The 21,955-nt window shown below is 35.4% G+C and overlaps 2 protein-coding genes across 2 annotated transcripts; one reads left to right on the top strand and one right to left on the bottom strand.

Annotated features, from left to right (window-relative positions):
• Positions 1 to 769: 769 nt before the first annotated feature.
• Positions 770 to 4,089, bottom strand: LOC110736502 (pentatricopeptide repeat-containing protein At1g09820-like). The gene is made up of 2 exons (XM_021916720.1): positions 1,689 to 4,089; positions 770 to 1,410 (listed from the first exon to the last, which is right to left on the bottom strand). The coding sequence occupies exon 1, from the start codon at positions 3,886 to 3,888 to the stop codon at positions 2,026 to 2,028; it is 1,863 nt and encodes a 620-aa protein (XP_021772412.1). The 5' UTR covers positions 3,889 to 4,089; the 3' UTR covers positions 770 to 1,410; positions 1,689 to 2,025.
• A 1,464-nt stretch (positions 4,090 to 5,553) lies between these two features.
• LOC110736501 (lon protease homolog 1, mitochondrial-like) lies at positions 5,554 to 21,753 on the top strand. The gene is made up of 20 exons (XM_021916719.1): positions 5,554 to 5,874; positions 7,050 to 7,115; positions 7,728 to 7,892; positions 7,990 to 8,055; positions 8,293 to 8,334; positions 8,440 to 8,562; positions 9,847 to 9,945; positions 10,083 to 10,148; positions 10,233 to 10,319; positions 10,551 to 10,590; positions 10,884 to 11,055; positions 12,570 to 12,694; positions 13,617 to 13,747; positions 13,867 to 13,971; positions 14,300 to 14,413; positions 17,492 to 17,659; positions 18,006 to 18,107; positions 18,195 to 18,434; positions 19,227 to 19,736; positions 21,234 to 21,753. Exons 1-20 carry the CDS (start codon positions 5,554 to 5,556, stop codon positions 21,402 to 21,404), a joined length of 2,913 nt encoding a protein of 970 aa, XP_021772411.1. The 3' UTR covers positions 21,405 to 21,753.
• Positions 21,754 to 21,955: the final 202 nt, after the last annotated feature.

Genomic DNA, 21,955 nt, shown 5'->3' on the forward strand with positions numbered 1-21,955 from the left:
CTGCCTCGGGCAGCGTTTTATATACAATAAAAAAAAAAAAAAAAAAAAAAAAAAAAATTCGGGCAGCGTTTATAGTGCTTTTATTTTTTTTTAATAAATCAGAAATTACATAATTAAAAAAAAAAAAGTCAAACTAGAAAAACGCTGCCCCAGGCAGCGTTTTTCTAGCAGAATTTTTTTAAAAAAAAAATAGAGGGTAAAACGCTGCCCGAGGCAGCGTTTTACCCTGGAAGCTTATTTTGGTAAATACTTTTGTTTAAGACTCCAAAACCTTAAAAAACTTCAAAACTAAATTGGTTAATATTTTGGTTAAGACTCCAAAACCTTAAAAAACTTCAAGTAATAATTACATAAAGTCCTTCATATTTCTAAAAAAAAAAAACAAAAAAAAAGAACCTTCATATTTTCTCATGGGTGAAAGTTATTAATTGTCCACTCAATCACTCATTGTCCTAATTTTATGAGTTACATCTGATTACATGATATTTTAATCGCTTGAAAATCAAATATTATGATAAACCTTGATATATACTCTCTAATCTCTATGTATTCATTTGTTTTACGCACCTAATAGATTTGCTCGAGTACAATTGTAAGATTACTGAGTAATTTAAGGACATCTCAAAATTGAAATATGATTTAGTTTTATTGATGGGAGGCAAATAACATATACGAAATACTTTGTAACAAATTAGGTTGACGTAAATTGACATACCAGATGAAGATAAAATAAGATTATTTTGGTTGTAAAAAATATCAACTCAAGGGCTCAACAAGGTAATATTTCAATCAACTTTTAATGAATTGCATGAGTTACATCCCAAATTCCCAAAAACACAAATATTCTAATTACCTTAAATCAACCAACAAATGAGGCAACTTCTTATTTGAGATACAAGGTAGCTAAAATGCGGCACATTTGAATGACTTGCCAAGCCATCACCAAGCTCTAGCTATTACAATATGTTCAATGTAGTAGCTAGGGCTTGGCGAATACTTGATATAGATACCAAATTTGAGGTTTACTAAATTCTCATTTCTGACCAATAGTGTTTTGCTTGCTGTACAATACACTCCATATCATATTCAAAGGTGATGAGGGTCTGAATATCATTGATGTCATGATGGGAACTCATACATGCATCTAGTAGTACCACAGATGAAGACTTCACGACAATGAGGTTTTCCTCCATGGCTGATGAAATCTTATCTTCATACTTCATGACTTGACCTGACAAACTTACGGATGTAAAGGTGCAAGATAATACTTCTAACCGTTCTAACTAATAAACCGTCAGCATTTAAGCAGTCCTCAGCCCTAATTGAGTATTTTTAACAAGCTCGGTCATCCCTATTGGAACACTACTCTGGGTATGAAGACTTGATCCAGTTGATTGTGCTTCACCAAACCTGATAAGTGATAATCAGCATCAATTTTAGTCATTAAGACAGTAATCACAGCACCAGAATTCAACAATAATTGCATGCATCAGACTGGAATCAAGTTTGACTGTTCGACAAATTGAAAGGAAACTTTGTACATACTCAACAATGGAAGAAAATCAAGTTCTGTATAATTCCCCTCATTCCAACTTTTAAGCATGGACTAAAAGAGACAATGGCGTCTAGCACCAATAATTAATTAAAAAAGATATACACTAGGAACAAGAGCAAAAGGCTGATTGTACCTCTGTAACCAAGTACGATAAGAGGATTGATCTCCAGGTTAAGAACCCGTCTGTTAAATAGCAAAATTTTCATGCATCAGCTTCTTGCTGCCAGCCTGCCAACCAAGAGAGTGATAACAGAACCTAAAAGTCAGTGACATAATCCAGGGTCCGATAACAAGATGGTGGGGGCTGTGGGGCCCATGTAATCTTCTTCTTCTTTGCCCCACTGACAACGGGTGAGTTTCTGTTCAATAGGGAAACTCGGCAGCCAAGGTTTAGCAAGTAGCATCTAATACCGTCAACTGCTAACAAAATAGTGATATGAAAACACTCAAGCAATAACCCCCTTGCCCAATTAAGACACAGAAGATTGGTTATAAAGGTGTCCATCAATATCAGGAGAAAATCCTTTCTCCATCATTTCCTCCTTAATTATATCATAGGTGATCCGGTTAGGGACTAAACCCTTCTCCAACATCTCATTAAGAAGCTTGTTTGCTTCTTGCAGCTTGCCTTTGCTACAAAGACCCTTTATCAAGACATTATATGTCACAACATTTGCTCGCTTACCAGCTTTATCCATTCTTAATCTCATATTCATGGCATCCCTGAGATTTCCTTTAGTACAGTAGCCATCAATTAAGGTATTATATGTCACATGAGTTGGAGTCAAACCCATCTCTAACATTTGATCCAGTAGCTTAGCTGCATTTCTTGTGTTGCCTTTCTGGCAAAGAGCACCAATCCTTATGTTATATGTCACGGTATCAGCTTGGAGCCCAACACTTTTCATTTCTTTTAAGATATCATCAGCCGCTCCAAAATCCTCGTTTTTATAAAAGCCACCAATCAAGCAATTATAAGTAGAGACATTTGGGGTAATGTTCCGCTCCAACATTAAATTCAGCAATGCAACAGCTTCATCCATCATCCCAGCCTTGCAATAAGCATCGATCAAAGTATTGAAAGTTACAGCACTAGGAATTACACCAATTCTATCAGCATCTTCCAGCAGCTCCCTAGCTTCTTTGAACATTCCCTTTTTAGCATAGCCATTGATGAGGATATTATACGTTATGATATTTGGCTTCAAATCTTGAAGAGACATATCATCTCTTATCTCTAAAGCTTCGTCAATTTTCCCATCACTACAAAACCCCCTAATCAGTGTGTTATATGTGACAACATTAGGTTTCAATCCTTGGCACTTCATTTCTTTAAAAACCTTCAAAGCAGAGGGCAAGTTTTGATCCTTACAGAATCCGTCAATAAGAGTATTGTAGGTGATCTCATTCGGACTGATGTCCATTGACACCATTTCTTTCAAAAAAGCATCAGCTTTATACATCCTTCCAACCCTTGCCATCTTGCAATACCCATCAATAAGAGTATTATAAGTGACAACCGACGGAGATAGACCCCATAATTTGATATCCTCCAAAAGATCATTTGCCCTTTGCAGCTGACCAACTTTACAAAACCCATTAATGACTGTGTTAAAAGTCGTAATATCAAGCTTAATCCGCCTCCTAATCATCTCTTTAAACACGTACTCCATAACTTTTGTCTCCCTTTCATCAACCAAAGCACTTAACAATGGATTACACGATAATATAGATAACCTGAACCCATAATCCCAAGCTCTTCTAACCGCCTCAACCGCCAAACCCACCTTCAAATTCTTCACACATGTCTGAACCAGCATGTCAACAATCACCGAATTAATCCCATAAAAATCAGCAAACTTCGTCGAAAGAATATGAAACACCTCTGAATTCGAGTACTCCCCTCTCTTCACAAACCCATTCAACAATTTCCTAATCTCCCCATATAATTTCTCCCCAGCTAACATATGAAAAACCTCTAAATACATCTCAGTGTCATGTGAAACACAGTATTCATGATCCATCTCCAACCATTTGAAATATTGAAGAATCAATCGTGGGTCAGATTTAAAATCAATCAATTGTTGCAGAATTTCATTAGGGTTTGTTTTACTTAAATAAATTCTTTTCAATTCCCTCCAATGCTGCTTAGCTATGAGCTCAGAAATCGCAGAGATTGGGTTCAAATTTTCTGGGGTTTCATTAATTTGAGTAGAATTTGAAGTACTAAACAACCTTACATGATAATGAAGAGATATAATGGAATAAAAAGGGGTATTATAGTGGCGATTAACTGATTTTAGACATCGAAAAAATGGGGAAATTGCATACATTTCAGCATTCAGCGAATGAAATTCAAGTAGATAGAGAGATACAGAGGTTACCGGTGATCAGTGCGGTGGGCAGTAAGAATTGGGTCCCGGCTATTTCGTGTCTCTGTTGTGTGAATCGCCGGCGCAGGCAAATGCAGGGGTTGGGGTTGCAAACTTGCAATTGTAACTTGTAAGCATCTAAAGGAAGGTGTTAGTTTTGGAAATGCACTTAACTAGCATGAGTTTTGTTAACTTACACTATCTCTATTTCATAAATACTCCGTAATTACTCGTAAAAGACGTAACTCTATTAAACTTAACACATATAGAGAAATTTATTTAAACTTATTTTAGGTGTAAATTAAACTTGAATAATCCTTTTCACGATTGCATACGTCTAATTAATTATTTGCTCGTTATCCTGTTAAATATTTGCCCCCTATGCAATCATCATAATGAAATAGTTTATCATATTTTCTTTAACAGCACAAGAATCAAAGAAGTTTGGAACTTCCCTTTAACTAAAAAATAGTACAACCTCATTTTTAAATTTACTCTTAACATTATTATTATACTTAAAAAAACACCCAAACATTTTAAGGAAATATATTGTCCTCATTTGGAGTATATGAAAAGAGCAGAATGTTATTACGTATCGTAATGAGATCTTTTACGTCTTTAGGATTTATCACTTAGTGCAAGTTGCATTCAATGAGTGGCACCAAAAAGTCTTATACATACCCTTTTTTCAATAGGATCTCTCACTTTGAGATCCCATAACCATTTTTCTTATAAATTTTTATCCTTCATCTATTCATGTATCGTGGAAAACGCCTCTCAACACTTCTTTAAACTTAAAGTCGACGGTTCAATTCGCAATAGTTTAGCAACAACATGAGTCCATCATTAAAGATAATGACGAAACGTTCATCAAAACATCTGCATTAACCTCGCCTACACGACTATACCAAAGTATTCACAAGAGAAGCTAAAGATCTTCTTAAAGGAGTCCACTAGCTCTTCAATGTGGTATTCAAAACATTCAAATTGAAGGTGACAACCTCTCAATCATCAACTTAATTAGTAAAAGACAATTAGGCAGTCCTTTAACATATCAATCATATTATCAACTCCTCACTCATTTTCACAATAGGAGTAATTAGCATATCTATCAAGAGCCAAATCGCTATAGATTTAACGGTTGATGTATGCCATTTAGTAATGTAAATATGTTTGTAATACTACGTAATAAATTTACCTATATTATTATTCTTTATATATATATATATTAGGAATTTCCTTGTAACAAAGTTTTCTTTAGTGATTATTTTTCTTTAACTTTTTTTTTTAAAAAAAAAACACAGATTAAGTGCTTTTAAAAAAATTAGAAAAATTTGACATTCAAATTACATCCCAATTTAACAATATCTTCTGACACAAGACACTAGGGCATTTACTTTTTTAGAAATCAACATTAAACCACAACAAAAGGGTTTATGGAGGGCTTTTGGAATTAAAACAATTTACAGTCCTCATTTTTCTTCATCCTCTCCTTCTACAATGTTCTTCTACTCATAACACTTCTCTCACTAACCATTTTGTAATCTGTATAGCTTCAATTCATCTTCAACTTCCATAAAAACCCTAATTCCAAATTAATCTTACAATTGATTTTTCCACCCCCAAATGTTGAAGGTTCTATCTTACTCTTCTCGATTCCAGAATGTTCTCGCATCTCATTCCCGGTCACCCACCATAGCTCGGAGCTGTGCTGAGTCAACTACGCCATTGCTTCGAGTTCTCAACTCGCTTCGCAGTTCCAATTACCCTAAACCTTTTGTATTCCGTGCTCATTTCTGCTCCGATTCTTCATCCTCTGATGGGTCTGACTCGGTTGGTGATGCCGGAGTTGCTGCTAAAGCTGCTGCTGCCGAAGCCGAGGATGCCGATTCCGTTTCGCCGAATGCGATTCTCCCCAGTGTGTTTCGCCCCGACGAGTGCTTCACGGTTTTCTCTCTTTACTCTCCTCATTTTCTAATTTTTGAATTATGGTAATTCCGTAATTCAATTAATGTGAATGATTTTGGGAAGCTGCTGAATGAGTTTAGTTGATCATTGAACAATTGATTATTATGTATGTATGTTTGTTTGTGTGTAGTGAATTGATGAAGATGGTTTGGTGTATGAGAATTTGATAGATTTTAAACTGATGCGTGTTTATTAGTGCAAAGTTTTGGTTGAGTACATGAAGAAAGCAGAATTACAATTAGTACATTACAATGTCTGGACTCCGGAACAAGCTTTTTCATACTTACATTGGCTTAAAATTTGTTTGTGATCGGCTTTTCTGATTTAGCCTTCCATGGTCTTAATTGGTGATTGAATTGTCCAATAAATAAAGGGTCTTTTAGTAGAGTTTTTACATATTAGCAATTGCAAGGCCTATCTATTAGCAAATTTGTGTCAGTCTCAACTATGTTTTATTTTTTTTTCCCCTTTTCTAAAGCACTTGCTGAACCAAAGTTTTTCCTGTTATAAAGAGCTGCTTCCTAATGGTCGATATGGATGATACAGTGCCGTTATGACTGAGTCGCCAATCGTGCTGCAATTGCAACTGTAACTACTGCCTAAAATTGTAGTCTAGAACTCTAAACAGTGTGAATGTTTACCAGTTCCATATTAGCCATGGAAAGTTCAAATTTCTCATAAAATGCACTTGGAAAGTGTACTTTTTTTTTTTTTCCCTTAAAATTCCTAATCTTATGTTTTATTTGTGTGCCAGGCCTTATTTATTGTAATTCATCATTGCCTCCTACATGTTTGTGCTGTCAGCTGAGAAATTCTAAAAGTTTTTTTAGGGCATAGGTTTTTCACACTAAGCTTACAAGTCACCTTTTGACCTTCGTATTATTGGAACTAAGTGCTCCTTGAAGAACATCTCTTGTTAACCTTAAAGCAGATGATCTGCTATTTTTGCGCGTAGTTTTGTTTTGTGTATGGGTGAATCCCTTGAGGTCTCTCTACTGCATTTCCTTACTAAAATAATGCTGGCTGATATTGCCATGTGATTTAAATGATATTGGAATGTGTGTCTATTGATTTTTTTTTTGTCACGCATTTTCATGTTCCCTTAACTGTTTTTCCCATTTGTTTGTAAGTTGAATGGTGATTATATCTGGCAGGTTTTAGCATTACCGCTTCCTCACCGTCCACTATTTCCTGGGTTCTACATGCCAGTCAATGTAAAGGTATAGTGAGCATTTTGATTGTGATTATTATCTTGCTCTCTTTCATAATAATGTCTCCAAAACTATTATCATGCAGCTCACCAACTTTTCGATAAATTTTGAGCCATAAGTGCACAGGGTTTTACTGTTTCGCCGATGAGTGAATGTTTCACTTTTTTTTTTTCATTTCTTTCACTGGGCTTGAATTTTGTCTTCAGAAAGGTGTTATTGTACGTTCAACAGACGGTCTTGCCAACAGCACTAGTGTTGATTATTCTATAAAGCAAGTCATTGGTTGTGGTCTGGCATTTTGACATAAACTTGGAAATGCAAAAGTCATATACTAGTAGGTGGAATGTGGAAATGAGTAGTTTCTTGGTATGTAGTCCTTAGTTTGCAGTTTTGCACTGATGATTTGTGAAGTCAAGTTTGGTTGTCATAAGTCATGAGTGACCATCAATCACTCAAGTAGCTACCTAGATCAAGGGAACAAGTAGCCTTGCTGATTTGATTTTTATTTTAATTTTTTATATTGATTATTTCTACTTATCACTCAAAGATGATATATCGACCTTAGCTTTTAGTTCCATTGTAGTCTAAGTGGAGGTTTCTATGGCCTATATTTTATTCCAGGATCCCAAATTGTTAGCAGCTCTGGCAGAAAGTCAAAGAAGGCAAGCTCCCTATGCTGGTGCCTTTCTTGTCAAAGATGAGCCAGATTCTGACGAGAAGAACATTTATGATCTTAAAGGACAAGAACTTCTAAATAGGCTGCATGAAGTTGGGACATTGGCTCAGGTACCGTTCCTTTTTTTTTTCCTCCCCGTAATCAATCAATCAACAGAATACTGATCTTTGGCTAATTTTTATGATTCTGTTTTATTTTCCCACAAAGATTTCAAGCATCCAGGGAGAACAAGTTATTCTTATTGGTCATCGCAGACTTCGAATAACAGAGATGGTAAGCTTGATGAAAATAGAAGTGGTACATATATGTGCTTCTGAATTGTCTTCTACTTGGTCTAACGTTGACCTGCAATGAGCCTATGAGGCTGTTGTTTGCATGCCTCTCTAAGTTCTCTTAAATGTTGTTTGGTTCTCAGTATGTATTGCACTCTTTTTGTTATTAATTTCCCGTACCAGTGCTGATTCTAGTTAAGGGAAGCCCTTATGATTGATGCTAATGTGTTTGTACCAGGTGAATGAATATCCTCTAACTGTCAAAGTTGATCATCTTAAGGCAAGACATTTTATTTTCAATATGTACTTAAATTTCTTTACTATTAAGTGTACAATTGCTTTCTTAGATTGATGTCTAGCTGTTAGGCCGTTTATCTTGTTGCAGGATTTACCTTATGACAAAGACGATGATGTCATGAAAGCAACATCATTTGAGGTCATATCTACTGTAAGGGATGTCTTGCAAAGAAGTTCACTTTGGAGGGATCATGTCCAAACTTACACAAAGGTAATGCTTAACATTGAGCACTAAAAACATGTATATACTTACATTCTCTTTGTGGAAGTTAGCTTGTTCCACAAAACTATATTTTTTAGGATTGGGCTATACTGATGTCAGTGAGATTTTATAAGACAGTATTTGTAGCTTGCCATTTGTAGATTGGTCTGGCTGCACTGCTGCAGCCTAAGAATTGGATTCGAGGAGCCACAGACTTTTTATACTGTGTTTGATTGATATTATTATTTCAAAAGGCATGGTTTTCTGAGTTGTTTGTAAAATCCGAGATTAAAATATTTATAGTGTAATATTTAGAAAAATTCCATCTGTGGTATATATGTGTCTGAAGAAGTTTCTCTGTATATCTTGTATCTGTCATGGCTATGGAACTAACATTGTCAGATGTAGGGTTAGATCTGTACTAGCATTGATAGAGGTGTGATAAAGGAATAAAATTTTCTGTGACCTTTGGAAGAGTCAAATACTGCACAGACCCAAAATACAATCTTCAAAGTTGGTTAGAATATTCAACATTTATATGTTTTAATGCTACAAGATGTTTGTTACAAAGCATTTGATTAGCTGGTTAATTCTTCACATATAATTTATGATTTGGGTTGGATAATGTATGGATACTTCAGAACCATTTTACTAGATCTGAATTTCTGGCTCATGAACATGCATTTTGTGTGTTTACTGATCACTTCGCTTACCCTTGACCATGCATCAGAAGGATACAGAACTTAGCCCTTGGGGCCTCTCTGGAGGTGTCCTGTTGCTCACATCTTTGGGGTGTTCTGATTTTTTAGGCCTTTGCCTTTCTAGCACTCTTCTAACTGTCATTACTGTTCACCAACCTTATAACTTTCGTTACTGTTCAGAGACATGCCTTGAAATTGGGAAACTAATGAAGCTCTGTATGCTTCTCTTTTTAAACACATTCATATATTTGGATAGCTACCTTATCTAATAAGTGGCTGTTGCAGGTTCTTTTTATTCTCATGTGCAATGCCTTTTGAATTCAGTATAAACTTTATGATGTATTCTTGACCCTTGTTTGTGGATTTAACTCTGGTTATACTCACCTGGATTTACTTATATCTACTCCCCCAAATTTCTATGATTTAATGGTTGTCCATTATCTTTTAGACACGTATTTTGCAGTGACTCCTGTCTTCAAGTTTCTCTTCATGAAGAACTAATTTTTTTTTTTAAGCAGTAAACATTAGCCTTAAACTCCGCTTTTTCTATCATATCCTGGTGATGCTTATGCTGCCTATTTTCTCTTTGCAGCATATTGGTGATTTCACCTATCCTAGACTAGCAGATTTTGGAGCAGCTATATCTGGGGCAAACAAGTTTCAGTTACAGCAAGTACTCGAAGAGCTAGATGTAAGTGCTGTTGGAATTAAAATGATGTAAAATTCTAGGTGCATCACAGATCATGTCTTACAAGTTACAAAGGACATATTTTCTAGTATTTTTTTTCCCACTTAATTGAATGTTAGTTTTCTGACCTGATAATCCAGGTGCTCAAGCGCTTACAGCTAACCTTGGAATTGATGAAGAAAGAAGTGGAAATCAGTAAGATTCAGGTATTTTTCTTAAATGCTTTTGGTAGTTCCTTTTATTTTTTGGTTCTTTTGCGAGGTTTAGTTATCTCTTTTGATCTTACGAAGGAAACCATAGCGAAAGCTATTGAAGAGAAAATCAGTGGTGAGCAACGACGCTATCTTCTGAATGAGCAACTCAAGGCCATAAAAAAGGTTTCTTATCTTTACTCCCATGCGGTAGAAGCATTTTTTCAAATAATTGTCAGATTTACCCATATGGTGTGGTGCTACATCTTTTTGTAGCCATCATGATGGCTGTGGTGCTTGGTACATCTGAAGTATTGTTAATTCATCCTTATGCTATATGCTTAAATATCTTGTTGCTTGAAGATATACTGTGAACTAAAATGCTTAACTTTTGCCCCTCCCTCTCTTTCTATACAGGAGTTGGGACTTGAAACAGATGACAAAACAGCACTTTCTGGTGAGTACTACTAGTGAGTTGTTTCTCATTAATTGCATAGCATCGTAAGTTCTTGTAAATTAGTTGGATGCGTATTTGAGTCTAGAATTGCATTTGATACGTTATAAATTTCATTGCCATAGTCAATGGCTGAATTTTTGTCTGAGCTGGCTTCATGTGGTGCATATCTCTACCAGTGTTGACACTGCTATTTATTTAGAATATATGACTTTACTGGTCACAAAAGTATTTTTCCGTGCATGAACTTTATATTCTGATATTATGTTTCCTGAACCATATTTTCTTTCCTCCAGCAAAGTTCAGGGAAAGGATTGAATCAAGTAAATATAATATTCCCCAACACGTTATGCAAGTTATAGAAGAAGAACTTACAAAGCTCCAACTGCTGGAGGCCAGCTCAAGTGAATTCAATGTTACTCGCAATTATCTTGATTGGTTGACGGCATTGCCTTGGGGAAATTACAGGTTGGTCTCAAAATACAGAGTAATCAGAATTCTTGTAAAATTATCTCTGCTATAAACTCTGTAAATTAAGCATCCATTTCATATAAAGTCTTTCTTATTTTTTTCTTGGTTTCAGTTCTGATATACGAAGGAATGTTACTCCTTTTGTTTTCAAATTAAATTCTTGACCTTAACTTAGAGCCAAAGGAAAGGGAGTCCTATAGCTGTTAGATAGAATCTGCTTTAGGTTAATGATTTAAATTTTTGTTTGTATGTTTATTGCTAAGGTTCTTAAGGGAGTATCACAAGCTCGTAGATATTTTATTTTAAGATTTTAAGCGCAGGCAATTGTTCTTAGTCGAGTTGAAGCCGTAGAAAATCTTTAAGATAAAGATCAGTCATTTTGCTTGTTAACTTCGAATTGTGTCTTTACAAACCATACATAACAATGCTTAAGGTGCTATTGTGATCCTTTATGCGAGAATTGATTTGATGATATAAGTTACATTGCTAAATTTTGTCAAGTGATTAACATGTGTGGTTATAAGGTATCTTTTTTGTTATTTTGATTCCTTTGATGGGCAATGACAAATAAAGTTATGTTATGTAAAATTATTGACTTAGTTAAGGATTTATGTTGACGTGAAAAAATGTGTTCGAATTTTGGAGAGTAATAGGGGATATTCCTATTATGATTTGATTTCATGATTCTTTCTTTTTGCCATCAAAAATAGTTGATTTCATGGGTGTAAGTTATTTGTGGGTGATATGATATCATATTGGTGGATAAGACTAGATTGGGGCTCGATGCTAATTTGGATTAAGGCAAAAGCTACAATCTCAAGGGTTTACGGTTTAGTTACCAAAGATGACTAGGATAGAAGGAATTGAGAAGGAAATGAGGAAATGGCTTGGCAGGAGCAGATGGCATAATCAAAGTGAAGGAGGGAAGATGCCTTTTTTTTTTTTCTTTTTTTTTTTCGATCACTAAAGAACAATCTTTGATTAATACAACTGACTCCATTCTATTGGATTAAGGCTTTGACATTGTTGTTGGCGGTGGTTATAACTCTTACAAGCCACCTTGTTTCTACAACTTGTAAATATCTCTTCCTTTTTGCTTGTTTTGCAATTTATGACTATCATTTTGCGTTGCATAAGGAATGAAGAAACCAAAGAATTTTTTATGGGTCTCTCCAAGTTGTTACACTAGAATACACTTCTCCTTCCATGCATAGCTACTCTAGAACACATTCTTGATCCTTTTCAGTTCTTTTATTATTAAGAAAAGTCATTGGGAACAATCACTTACGATTGAAGGCCAAATGACTTGCAATTGAAAGTTTTAAGACATTCTCATTTAATTAAGCGTAGGAGAGTGGATAGAGAGGACACTACTTTTGAAAAGAGTGCATGTGATCATGCCAAATCCTTAACATTGAGGGGATGGAATTATGTTATTATAATATTTTAATGGTGGGAGGGCTATCTATATATAATAATAATTTGTTCTTTTACCTTTTGTTTTGGTGCAGTGATGAAAATTTTGATGTTAGTCATGCACAGAAGATTTTAGATGAAGACCACTATGGGTTGTCTGATGTCAAGGAGAGGATATTGGAATTTATTGCTGTTGGAAAGTTGCGGGGAACAGCTCAAGGTTACCACTTTTCAAAGATAGATTTGCTTTATTTTGTTGTTTCTTGCGTAACTCTAGCATAGGCTCTAGTTTAGAAAAAGAATTCATCATTGTAGCTTATAGACCCTTATGTGCCAAATAGGACGAGTTGCCTAGTAGTTGTATATGTGCAGACCTTTCCAAACCTTTTTGTGCCTCTCTAATAGTTTTGATTTGTAGTTGTGTACATGTGGACCTTTCCCAAATGAAGTTAATACTACCTCCGTTTCTTATTATTTACAACAGAGAAATTTATTATGTCTTACAAAGTCACAAATAATACTCCTTTGTTACAAATAATTCGAAATGGAGGTAGTACTTGAATGTAGATATTTGCTATTGATACGTTTTGCAATTGCCATATAGGTCTTCAATTAACATTGAGTGAAGAATTTTTACTTGCAAAAGGAAATGATGTCTTTCTGTATTAGAGTTATCTCTGGGTGAATGATATAGACACGTTCATAGGAACATAGGATATGATATTTGTGATGCATATCCTTCAACTGTTATCCATCTGTCATTTCCAAAAAAATTCTTATTGCTATAGCTCATCTGCAGAATATGGTATATTGAGCAGACTCCTCTCTCCCAATGGTTGCCCAATTTTCTCATTTAAATTTTTTAGCACGATCTATATTTACTATTGTAAAATTCATTGAGATTGTTTCACTTTGTGAAAAATTATTATTATTATTGTTATTGTTATTGTTATTCTTACTGTTACTGTTACTGTTATGTGGTTACTAATGATAGTCAATAGTGGTTAAAATTTTACCTAGGGGAGTTAATCTATTGAATCAATCAATTACAGTTATGCTATGAGGTAACTTATTGTATAGAACAGCTGTCAAAGTTTTGCCTAGAAGAGTGTACATATTGAATAAAGATGTTTTTGTATCAGGGAAAATTGTTTGCCTATCTGGCCCACCTGGAGTGGGGAAAACTAGCATTGGTCGTTCCATAGCGCGTGCCTTGAATCGCAAGTTTTATCGTTTTTCAGTTGGAGGACTATCCGACGTTGCAGAGATTAAGGTACAGTTTGGATAGTGCTGTCATGAACTTCTTAATTTTTAATTCCCCCCCCCCCCCAACCCACAATAAAGAGGAATGGATATAACAACGGTGATGCATTATTATGTGATTGTGCGCAGGGTCATCGTCGGACTTATATTGGGGCTATGCCTGGAAAGATGGTGCAGTGCTTAAAAAGTGTAGGAACAGCTAATCCTCTTGTGTTAATAGATGAAATTGACAAGGTATACTTTCTTCATATCACTATATGTACTCTACACTCCATATTTTCCATGCTACATATGGGAAACAAGTGCCTATACGACCAGGATTCTTATTGAGTCTCAATTTCATGATGTTTTCTTTGCTCTATTCAATTTCTAGGGAAGGGTTGATTTTTGGGTTTTTGTTTTTTTTCCTAGTGATTATTATTGAGTGTGACAAAGGGAATTTTACTGAAGTATGTGTACTGGTGCTCTTCTGAATAATGAGATCTACACAAGTCCATGTGGAATGTGAATTTAATCTTACTTAAATTTCATGAGAAGCTCACTTGCTGATTCTTTAATGCAGTTGGGTAGAGGACATGCTGGTGATCCAGCAAGTGCTATGTTGGAGCTTCTTGATCCTGAACAAAATGCAAATTTTCTGGATCACTACCTTGATGTTCCAATTGATTTGTCAAAGGTTAGTTCCTTCGGCTTTCAGATTTTAAAGGTGTAACTAATGAACATTATTTGACCCCCAAGGGTAACATGTTAATTTTGGGTTACTATTTTATCATTTTCTTGGCTCTTGAATTTCTGTGTAACTTCTTAGCAACATTCTTTGTTAATATGCTTTTCAGTGACAAATTTTTGGCTGACTTTTCAGTGGTACTGGGATATATTGTATTTTAAAAGTTGTTTTTTAACATTATAACCTGTACATGGTTATAAGGACTTAATTTAGTTATTTGTATGTGGTTAGGGTGTTTTTCTTGCTTCATTTTGACCCCATATCATGTTATGCTTCCCAGATTTTTGTGATCAATTTTTGGAATTTTTGCTACTGAATTTAGTATTGTTGGCAGTTGGCCTCCTTGCCTAATGAGCCTTGGTCCTTTAGCTGTTATAATATCTTACGATCTTTATTTTGGAGCAATCCACAATAATAATGGTTCATTGCCCAAATTTATCTGAATAAGGTTCATGGCCAGGGTATAACAAGGTGGTCAGATGCTCACACACTTAACTGTTGTCCTTATGATTGAACTGAAGAAGCCTTTAACAGTAGACATTTGACTTTATTCAGAATGCTGATATTGTATGTTACTATAAATTAAAAAGAGAAGGGCAGATGTTATACCCCCCACCTTTTTTTAAAAAAAAAGAAAAAGATAATAATAATAATAATAATAGTAATTCCATTATGGAGTATATTTTAAAGTCAGAAATTAGTGAAATTTTCAGCTCCATGAAATAGACATCATCTTTAGTTATAAGTTTATGGAGAATTTAGGTTTTTTGGCCTTGTTTGACAATTAGTGGATAACTGAGTAATTGTTTTAGTTGGTTTGACTAGTTTATAAAATTAAATCTATTTTTGTGGTTAGTGATTTTACCCAGTAAAATGACATGTTTTACTGAATTGTTTTTAATACTACTTTTGCTGTTCACTAAAATCTAATATCATATAAGGGCTTGTGTACATTTTACCAAGTTATGTCTTTAGTACTCCCTCCCTTTTGTTTTGTTCTTCTTCCTATATTCCTCTTTGCAAAATTTCAAAAAGAATTTTCTATCAATACTTCCTCCATTTTTTTTTTAATTGCACCACTTGTGATATCACGCTTGCCCATGCATTACTTTGACAATTTATATCTTTAATTACTTTAATAAAATTTATAAAAAGTTGATATTGAAAAGTAGATATCGAGACAAATCTAACTAGATCCCACATGACTATGATTTAATTTATGGATAAATCACAAAATATGGTCAAAGGCTATTGTGTGAATAGTGTAAGGTCCAAATGGTGCAATTAATAAAAACGAAGGAAGTAGTATTATTTTGTTGGAAATAACCATATATGTTTTTTTTTTCTTTAATTACAATTATTTATGTATCAAATGCACAATTATTTATGTTTTCCACTATCCCACTGTATAAAATGCAGTTTTTATTTCTCAATATTTTAAGTTGATTTTTCCCCCCTTAAAATGGGTAATCTTGCTCTTCTTTAATAATTTCGTTAGTTCAAAAGAAAATGGAGGGAGCGAGGAAGTACTACTTATTAATTTAAATATCAATTCCTAGGGAATAACTGAAATAATGTTTTATGTATATTTCCTTTAGCATTTATCAAAATCAAAAAAATAATATAAAAATGCTACCCATTCAAAGATGGCCAAATTAGAAAATACCACAAAAAAAAACCCCCGATTTTGATAATAACACCACAAAAAAAAAAGTTTTATTATAACACCACCAAAAATCCCAAAATTTTGGTTTCACCACCCACTAACAGATTTTTGGATGGAAACCGTTAGCGGGGCCCGTCATGTACACGTGTCAGTTGTTTATTGGCTTAAAAAAAAGAAAAATTAAAAAAAAAAACTTACCCCCTAACCCAGCCAGCTACCTCCACCACCGGCACCGATCCCACCCATACCCAGCCCCTGAAATCGTCGACAAAGCTCCGAAACCGTCGCCGAACCACCGTGACCACAGCCCACACCTTCGTCGAACACCGTTACCCCAACCTAAACCAGCCGAAACCCCAGCCCACACCGTCGCCGAACACCGTTACCCCAACCTAAACCAGTCGAAACCCTAGCCCACACTGTCGCCGAACGATCGTAACCTCAACCTAAGCCAGTCGAAACAACATCACACCACCACTTTCGTCGAACTTCTCTCCCCTACTCAAAATCGTCGCCAAACCGCTGAAACCCCAACCCACACCCATACCCAAACCCAAACCCGTACCCAGAAACCAAAGTGGCGGCGAATTATGCAGTGGATTTCGTTTTCGCGGCGGTTGATAGGACTAGGATGGTTGTCGGCAGTTATGAGGGTGGTGGTTGGCCTGATTTCGCTGGTTTTGGTGGGACAAATGGTGCCGGCGGCTGAGGATTGGCGTCCGGCGGCTAGGATTGGGCTGCCGGTGGAAGGCCAGTGGCTGGGTTAGGGTGTTTTTTTTTTTAAAAACCAATACCTATTTGACACGTGGGTCCCACTAACGGATTCCATCCAAAAATCCGTTAATAGGTGGTGAAACCAATTTTTTGGGATTTTTAGTGGTGTTATAATAAAACTTTATTTTTTTGAGGTGTTATTATCAAAATCGGGGGTTTTTTTGGGTGTTATATTCTAATTTGGCCTTCAAAATATAACATAAACAATTTGTAGTTTATTAGCCCGCAAAAAGATGTGATCCCTCCTTAGAATTTAGTAGAGAAAAAGATGCAAAGCACCAAAACCCTTTCATCTTTTCCTGTTTGAAATTGAATATGATTTGATTTTTCAATTTTATTTTCCACTAGCTTTCTGCTCCTGCTTTAGTTGGGATGGTTTTTACCCCATATTTGATGATTAATTACTCTTGGCTCCTGCTTTAATTGGGATGGTTTATACCCCCATATTGGATGATTAATTACTCTTGGCTCCTGCTTTAATTGGAATGGTTTTTACCCCCATATTGAATGCTTAATTATCTAGGCGTATTCTTCAGTCTAATATATTTTTCCTGTTTCATCTACATTTTCTGAATTTTTATTTTCAGGTTTTGTTTGTCTGCACAGCTAATGTGATCGAAAATATTCCCGCCCCTCTTTTGGACCGAATGGAAGTAATTTCGATTGCAGGTTATATTACTGATGAGAAATTGCGCATTGCACGTGACTATTTGGAAAAGACCACCCGTGAAGCATGTGGCATCAAGCCCGAACAGGTAGTGAACTAATGAATATCATAGTTTGCTCAGTCTTCTTCCGAATCTGTGCTATTTAGTCTCTAAATAGAAATTACTCCTATCTGAAAATTATGGTCACTTGTAATATTTTCAGATTAGTGATAAAAGTTTTCACTTTTACTAGAACAGTAATCGTTTATGAATGGACTTTTCATGATGTGCTATATTTATTGACTGATGGTCAGAATTTGGAAATGACTCAACTATGAAAAGTATTTGTGTAATCTTGGCATATCCTTAAAAATTGAGATAATGTGATGTTTAATTCGTTATTTATGCCTCATCTGTCTTGACAGTTTATTGAAAATTGACTCCATTATTACAGGTTGAGCTCACTGATCTAGCCCTTCTTTCTCTGATTGAGAATTACTGTAGGGAAGCTGGGGTCCGCAACCTTCAGAAACAAATTGAAAAAATATACCGCAAGGTTCTTGATTAGTTGAACTTCTTGATGTTATCAGAAATAAACATCACCATATATTTTATGCTTACTTGAAGTCACTTCACATTTCAGATTGCTTTACAACTTGTGAGGCTAGGAGCTTCACACGAGTCCTCATCACTTGCTTCTGATGCTTCTAAAGCTGATTGTATTGCTGACTCAAGTGAAACTACGGTTCAGGAAGAAAACGAAAGTAAAGCTGAAACAGAAGTGAGAAGCCATGAGGATAAATCTGATGAGACCAGCTCGGATAATATAGATTTTGAACAGGAGCACCCCCAAAGATGTAATGATTTACTTGATGGCTCAAAGGTATTCTGTGATCTTTGAGTTCTGTTTGGATCTATAGTAAATGGAATGATTGGTGAACTTCTCTACAAAATTCCTCCACTAACAAACATAATATCAATTCTCTTGTGGAACTTCACCTTTCCTGGCATCTTATATCCCCTTTCCTTTTGAAGCTTCTTTAAAGAAGTATCTTATTTTGTTTTCATTCTTCAATTTTTGATGGCGGCAGACAGCAACTGCTAAAAATAGAAGGAATAAATAGCTTTGATAGAAAAATCAAGCATTCAAAGTACAGGCTCTAATATGAGAAGTTTTATCCTCAATTCAAAGAACTTTTTTGATAATTTTCTCTGTTTATAACACCCACACTGAATTTACCTCCACACCCCAAACTTGGTGTTATTTTATTTTATTTTATTTTATTTTTTATTTTTTTCTTATTAGTTCTGGTGCTTGTAATTGATGTACTATTTGACATGGGCCGTGTCATCGTCTTCATTCATGTATTCTCTGATGTTATGCATGTTTCCATCAAGGACTTGGTTGGGTTCACGTATTTTAATTTAGCTTTCATTAAATTTAAGGTGTCAAGTGGTTGCTGGGTTTTGTATCAACAATTGACTTTATGTTTGCCCTAATCTTCTGAATGGTTGTCTGCTGTATGGATATTTGCTTTGCGACTTGCTTAGGTGGACCTATTTTTAAAATCTCTGAACCCTTAGACTTTGTTGCCAAACGGAAGAAGCGGAGAAGGATTAAGTTAAAAAAAATGTGTAAAACCTGTCATTGATTTGTGTTCTTTTTCTCTGGTAGGATACAACTGAAATTGATAAAGCCGAGGAACCGGAGGTGATAGAGAAAGTGTTGGTCGATCAATCAAACCTATCTGATTTTGTTGGGAAACCTGTATTTCATGCAGAGCGAATCTATGATCAGACCCCTGTTGGAGTGGTGATGGGTCTAGCCTGGACTGCAATGGGAGGATCAACTCTCTACGTAGAGACAACCCACGTTGAGCAAGGAGAAGGAAAAGGGGCTCTTAATCTGACTGGACAACTAGGGGATGTCATGAAGGAAAGTGCACAAATTGCCCTCACAGTTTCCCGGGCAATACTGCTGGAGAAGGAGCCAAATAGAAACTTCTTTGCTGATTCTAAGGTTCATCTCCATGTCCCTGCTGGCGCCACACCCAAGGATGGACCCAGTGCTGGGTGCACTATGATTACTTCACTGCTCTCTCTCGCGATGAAGAAACCTGTTAAAAAGGACTTGGCAATGACTGGGGAGGTAACGCTTACTGGGAAGATTCTTCCAATTGGCGGGGTAAGTTGCAACAATAGGATTTTTTTTTCTTATGAAAATGCTGTCTTGGTTTTTCTCTGAACCAGGAGCAGAGCACATAGGCTTCTCTTGTTTCTTTGATGATCTGTCAAAGGCTGTACAAGATAAATTAACCAGGAACAGCTGTGTGCTGTTCGCCACAAATTATGTATCAATCTTGGGAAATAAATCTCCGTTGTTATTGGTGTCCGTGTCCTTACACTTTAAAAGAAGCATTCAAAGTCCATAAAGTTTGAATAGGTGTACAAGTTTTAATACTTTCAGATGAACTGTTCAAATATGGTTTAATATTCACTAGTAAAAATTAGTCTTGATAAGTTCAAAGTGTAAGGTAACTAAATTCAGATAAGCAAAGTAAGGTTAGTAAATTCCGATAAGTTCACACGATTTAGTAGTCGAGATCAGCTCAGCTCTAACATATTCAGGGATTTGTTTTGTGGGGAGAAAGGTAAAATTGTTAACAAATAATTACAACTATAAACTTTGGGATAAGGCTTTGATTGATTGATTGAGATTGAATTACAACTATAAGTGATGACTGGCTTAAAATCATTTTTGAATAGGATGTAAAATTTATTTTAGATGAAGGTTGGGGATAAAAACCTTGAATTAGATTTTTTTTTAAAAAAAGAAAAAAGATGTGAATGAGTCTTATGGCTTGTGTTTAATTGCTTATAATATGTCCTTGTATGCATCCTCTTTCTCTTGCCCTGTCATTTGAGTGTGCTTAAGTGAGTTAAGTCTTAGATTTTGTTTTTTTTTTTTTTTTCAATAGGTGGTTAAAAAAAAAGTGGAAATTATACAGTTATATTATTAAATTGTGAATTTGGTGTTGTAAACTAAAATTTTGATAAGATGATTGCATAATTTGTATTTTGTTATTGGTTCCTTTTTTTATTACATAGGTGTTGGTGCATTAACGGATATATTGAGGTTAGGCACGCTTTTAGATTTGAGATGCCATAGTTTATTGATATATCGAGGAAAACCAGGATATTGATGTTGCATTGTTTGATGGAGGCTAGAGTTGATTCGATGGAATTTCCGGACTTGAGACATCTGACTGTGTGCATTGTTTAATTTTGGTTTAAATTTGGTAGTCTAGAGTCTGTGGACACGATACTTTGGCTATTTAAAAGTACTGAACTTGTTGGATACATCTGGCATTGATACGTTGACACCTTTTTTTTTTTTTCCTGTGATGGAATCCGGAGTTGAAAATTCTGTACTTAGTATCTATTTCCCCTTAGAATTGTCATGCATAAATGAACAGGGCTATGGTGAGGAATTGGAGAGACTTGAGGAAGAGACGCTTGGACCTGTAATTGGCATTTAGGATGTGTGCTTCATACTTATTTGCATTCAGGGTTTAATTGTTTGCTTTGCTGTTGCAGTTGTCTTAACTTTTCTTTTATTGTAAAATTCACATGTTCATCATCTATCCGAAGTGCCTGAATTTGTTAATTATGTAAAAATCAGGTAAAGGAGAAGACCATAGCAGCTAAGAGAAGTGGCGTGAAGACCATAATCTTTCCTGCTGCCAACAGAAGAGACTTTGATGAGCTTTCCTTGAATGTGAAAGAAGGCCTAGATGTCCACTTCGTTGAGGATTACCGCGAAATATATGATTTGGCATTTAGTGAGGATTAAGAATGGCTGCACAACATTGAAAGAATATTTTTGTCTCAACCTCAAGCTTCCTCCTAGATCTGATTGTTGAGGAAAAAAAATAATTCCACTTTCAAAAGTTCAGTTGTGGCCGAAGGGGAAAAGGAAGATGGAAAGGGGGATGACATAAATTTCTTGTCACTCAATCTAGGGATTTTCAACTTTTTGTTCTAGTAGCAATTTTCGTTATACTAATACGCTCAAGGGATAGTCATCATTCTTTTACATCAGTATACTGTAGAATATAATTTTTTGTCAGAAGTACAAGGGAAGAGTTCGATTGAACAACAGGTTTCCCATTTATTTAATATGATTGGTTTGACATTCTATATCCAAATCTGTTGGGGTTACATTCATGGTGAATGGATTATGTTGTCTCTTCGGATTCCTTTTGTTTGACAAAGGGTTGATTTAAGTATATGTGTACAACCTCTGAACTAAGTTAAGCAGATTTGTGTTATGAAAAACAATCACAATTTTGTTTTTGAAACAGCAACATACGCACGTACTTGAAAATTTAATTCTAGTTATCA

This window comes from Chenopodium quinoa, unplaced genomic scaffold (assembly GCF_001683475.1).
Source record: "Chenopodium quinoa cultivar QQ74 unplaced genomic scaffold, ASM168347v1, whole genome shotgun sequence".
Lineage (NCBI taxonomy): Eukaryota > Viridiplantae > Streptophyta > Magnoliopsida > Caryophyllales > Amaranthaceae > Chenopodium > Chenopodium quinoa.